At 36.4% G+C, this 5,000-nt stretch overlaps 1 protein-coding gene across 2 annotated transcripts in view; it reads right to left on the bottom strand.

The window, feature by feature from the left end:
• Positions 1 to 5,000, bottom strand: part of LOC125039790 (CKLF-like MARVEL transmembrane domain-containing protein 4) — a 28,276-nt gene that overhangs the window by 7,986 nt on the left and 15,290 nt on the right. For both annotated transcript variants that reach the window (XM_047634063.1, XM_047634062.1), the window contains one exon: positions 4,645 to 4,791. In XM_047634063.1, coding sequence (XP_047490019.1) covers positions 4,645 to 4,791 — 147 coding nt within the window. The remainder of the gene's footprint in view (positions 1 to 4,644; positions 4,792 to 5,000) is intronic.

Genomic DNA, 5,000 nt, shown 5'->3' with positions numbered 1-5,000 from the left:
GCCGACCTTAGTTAGTAATTAAACGATAGCAGGGTGTGACTTGTCCCTATTCAGTTTTACATATGCATTAGAGGATTATGGTTGTAAACAGCCATGAAAAATTATACTAATCTTTCTTTTTAAAAATTCTACCGAAAAGATATAAGAAATCGTAGTCTATTCAGGTCTGACTGCATGGGTAGTTACAGGCTTAATTAGTGTGACTAATCTCCCAACAGCATGGGCATTAACTTTAGCTAATGAGTTTGCGAGAAAAAATGAGTTTAGAATCTTTACCATATAAAAGATGCAGATAAAAACATCGTTTGCTGCTAATAACATACACTAAAGAAAATTAGAAACCATTTTTATTTTCTAGATATGGACACGGCTGTATTATCCTACAAGTCCTTTCCCTTACCCTTTCCAATAATTACCTTCCCGCACCCTCTCACCGCAGGCTTCACGAAACCAAAGTATCACTTCATAATAAAGGAAAATATAACAAAAAATTAAGGGAAGCTACTGTGCGCTGGACTTGCACTCGAACAAGGACAGTATGACGTCAGAGAAAACCAAGGGAATCAAGGGATATGTGGACAAGACAGCAATGTGTATATATACACGTTATAACTATACAAATACATACATATGTGGCTGTGTGTACACACACACACACACACACACACACACACACACACACACACACACACACACACACACATATATATATATATATATATATATATATATATAGAGAGAGAGAGAGAGAGAGAGAGAGAGATGTGTGTGTGTGTGTCTACCGATGTATGCCAGTGTACAATTACGTATGTATCATACAGCTATACGCGGAATACATATAAGGGTGATAATATACCTATAATCTTTTATAATTAATAATTCATTTGTCATAGTATTGTTTCAGACAAAATTGAAAACGTAAAAAGGTCATATATATATCTTATAACCGTCCCTCTACGTTAAGTTTTAAGCTGGATCTCCTGTGCAAAATTCATGAAAAATATTGGAAATGGAATACCCTCGGAGTTAATAATTTTTCGCTCCGTTATATCTCTTGTGTGTCCATTAAAGATTACCATTAGTATATTCCCTGTTACTATCTTTTATTTCTGCTCTGCTCTCATGAAAATCCCCCCCCCCACCCCCCACCCCACCCCATAAAGGAGGATTTGGCTTTGCTAGACACCTCCCACACAGGAACACCTGTTTAGGGCAAGCTCCTCGTGCTAAGTGGTATACAAGGTACAATGAATATCAGTTCAAAAACATACAAGAAACACTGTGACAGTACAGAATGAAGGACAAATAAATTTATATCCGTGGCTGGATGGTTGGGTTCTAAGGAACCAATCACAGCGGAGTATGCTTGTTCTCCAAGAACATATACCGGATTTCGAATGTCAACGGTAGATATCGAACCCCGAGCACCGATACCTTCCTTACCTTGCGTACATTCTGTAGTATGGCTATTCTGACCTCTCCACAATCCCCATTTTGTTCGTTAACGTAGAACCGAAGAGAAAAGATTAAATCCTTTAATATAAAACACGGAAGAATATCCCTGATGTCAAGATCTTTAACACCGACTCTCCAGTCTGAACTTGCTCACATCAAAATCGAAACTCCTGACTGACGTGTATTGCACTGTATGATATCAAGACCATCTTCATAATATGCATGCCTATTTATTAGACCCAACGATTATCAATGACCAATCGAACACGATAATACACGAACTCATTCTGCTACACAAACTTCTATATTGTAATAAATCACAATAGAAACCGTTAACCCAATAAGGTTATTAACTATTAATGAAAGGAATCACACAAGCCCAGAAAAAAATGCATAATAGAAATATCAAAGAAAGTCGTCTGGGTAACCTTCCGTGATACAAAAGCAGCAAAAGATCTCGCCATCAAGGAAGCCACATAGGAAGCCGGTGGAAAGCCAAAACCATCAACAAGGAAGCCACACAAGAAAACCCTTGAAGATGTCCAAAATAACCAAAAACACCATCTTCCAAGTGCCCAGCGACATCACAAAACAAAGGCCTTTTACTCTCCTCGCAGTTATGTAACTGGTTATCTCTTAGCTAACATGGTAGAACACATACACGCAAAAATTCTCTTACGAACGCCTGTTGCTGGTAAAGCACAGGCACAAAACTCAAGCTATAAATAATTTCATTGTAGAATAAACATTTGGTTCGAAGGAATCATTTTCCCTTATCCTCACTTCCTGACCCTAACCCCTTATCATGACACTAGTCCTGAAAAGCTGGGGAGAGAAAAGGTCAGAGGAAAAGGACTTATACCACGCCTCATCGACATAAGACATTGGAAAACAAAAACAAAACTACATTAGCACCAAAACTAGCGAAATGAAAAAAAATATATATATGTACATATCTACCTATCTATCTATATCTATCTATCTATCTATCTATCTATCTATCTATCTATCTATCTCTCTCTCTCTCTCTCTCTCTCTCTATATATATATATATATATATATATATATACACACACACACACACATAAACATAACCCGCATTTAAATTCAGACCCAAAGCCAAATTAACTTATAGAGAAATGGTATAGAATGAAAAAAAAATCGTCCGAATCACCTTAAACTATGCAGAGAAAACAAACGCAAAGGAAATTTAAATAGATTTCAAAGCTCTTAGAAAATACAAAACAAATGAACTTGGGAAACACGGAGACAACACAGTGTCACCAAACTAACATCCAAACTAAGCAGCGGAATTTCTGGCGGTCGGTCAAGGCTGTTGAACTCAAATAAGGAAAAATAACAACACAGACTTGAAAGGAACTTCATGACTTTTGGCACAGAAAACGATGAACTAATTAAAGCCAGCAAAATTCATATACAATACATGTATAGACATGTGTATACACGTGTGTGTGTGGCTACTTATGTGTCTATGTATCTACCTATATTTTTGCGTATATATCTTAGTGTTTTTTATTGCTTATTTTCGTATAGTTTTTCGTTTATCTATGAATCTACCGTACATACATATGAATTTATGCATTAAGCATGTGTGTATGTGTTTATGTATGTTTTTGTCTATTCGTGTATGCATGAGTAATAAAATGTGTGTGTGTGTGTGTATGCGCGCGCGTGTATGTGTTACACACATACACAAAAACGAAAATGAAACAGCCACAATTAAGAAATTAAATTGTACCGTGTTGTTTCGAACTCGTCAAGAGTCCTTATCAAACGAACAAATAACCGAAATTAATCCATTTTGGTTATTTGTTCGTTTATTTCCTCACACATTACTGTGTTTGTGTTCATATAAATACACATAGACACACACACTTGTGTATATATGTGTATATATATACGTATATACATATATCTATATATACATATATATTGGCTATGCTGTATCCTAATCCTCTAAGATTACCTTTTTGTTAGTTTATGGAACTGCCGTAACAATGACAAACATACGAGCCTGAACGCTATCATGAAATGTACCATTTTTCGGAGCTGGGAAAAGAAAGCAAAAGTTTTGATTACCCTGACAGTGACATGCAGAATGAAGTGGGTCCCCTTATTACAATCATCCAGTATTACAAACGTTAATTTGATGGAGACATGCTACAAAAGTTTTCCTTGTTGATGTTAAAGTCTTATTCTGGGAGAAACTATGAAACTAATAAAGTGTAATACTGAGACAGTATAAAACGAAATAGTAAATATGGTGTATAAGTGTATGACTGTGTGGAACTAACAGCCATGTCTAGACTGGGAGCGCCATATAAAATGAAAGATCTAAGCAAGACACAATGACTGACTGAAAAGGAAGAAAAATACACTAGAGGAAAGGGAACTCACTTAATTAAGGAAACCAACCAAGGTCACATTTCGATGCCACTCGGACCACACAAAGACTACAGCGGAATAAAAAATAATAATTTTGAATAAATAACTGACCACATCTTAAACATAACTAAAAATCTAGTTTCATCTGAATATAATCAAGCAAAGAAAAGTGTGACACTGAAAGTTATATCATACAACAAATTTTCATGAAATACATTTTATGAAATTTCATTGTCAATAAATCTCGTTGTAAAAGCATGCGACAAAAGCCGAGTCTTTATATTCATATATCTGTCTGTCTGTCTGATAATATATCTACCTATCTATCTTTCTATAAATATATATGAGTATGGGCACTTGATTCGCAATCCGAGTGAAGCTTTTCCCTTCCCAGTGGACACCTCTTGAATACAACCTACAAACCAGGGGTATTCAACCTTTGGCATGAAATTTATCAGTATTTTACTCTGTATCCATATTCTTGAAATTTAAAAACTTTGCATATCCTATTGCTATGAAGGGGGACCTAAAAAAATCCTTATATATCATATAATTTTGATTCAAAACAAATTATTGCTCTCCAGCACTGCAAATTGCCTCGCTACGCCCATGTGGAAGACCCCTGTTCCAGGCATTTGCAACTAAACAGGGTTAAGTTGGCGGCCTAGGTTTGAGCTATATACCAAAGAGCCGTCTTCATGCGCGTATTCTGATATCTCTCAGGAGATCACACTTCCCTTAATTAATAATGCAGGCATGAAACAGTAGAAAGCATGTACTAACCATCTGAACACACTTCAGTATTCCAGGAATAGAACGAAAGTAGATGGGATCAAAACGGATGGCCGGTATACCGGGCATGCTAGCAGTGGCTGTATTTGCTCCAGTGGGGCTAGTGGGGAACCCCGGATCTGCCATGCCAGGTTCCATCTGAAAAAAAATATAATATCAATCATTAGTTGACAAGGTCATTAATATCTCGCCATCTCTTAAGCAACACAATCTTAACTTAAGTTTGTTTGTTACTGCTCAAGTAAAAACTTACATTACACAATTGTCCATTTTTTGTCCTCTTAAAACTGAAGGCCCTCCCAGTGAGATAAAAGACCATGGCAGCTTTCCTTCACCATCCTCCGTAT

Source organism: Penaeus chinensis, chromosome 27 (assembly GCF_019202785.1).
Source record: "Penaeus chinensis breed Huanghai No. 1 chromosome 27, ASM1920278v2, whole genome shotgun sequence".
Classification (NCBI taxonomy): Eukaryota; Metazoa; Arthropoda; class Malacostraca; order Decapoda; family Penaeidae; genus Penaeus; species Penaeus chinensis.
Note: the sequence above shows the minus strand (reverse complement) of the source record. Positions and strands in the feature narration are given on the sequence as shown.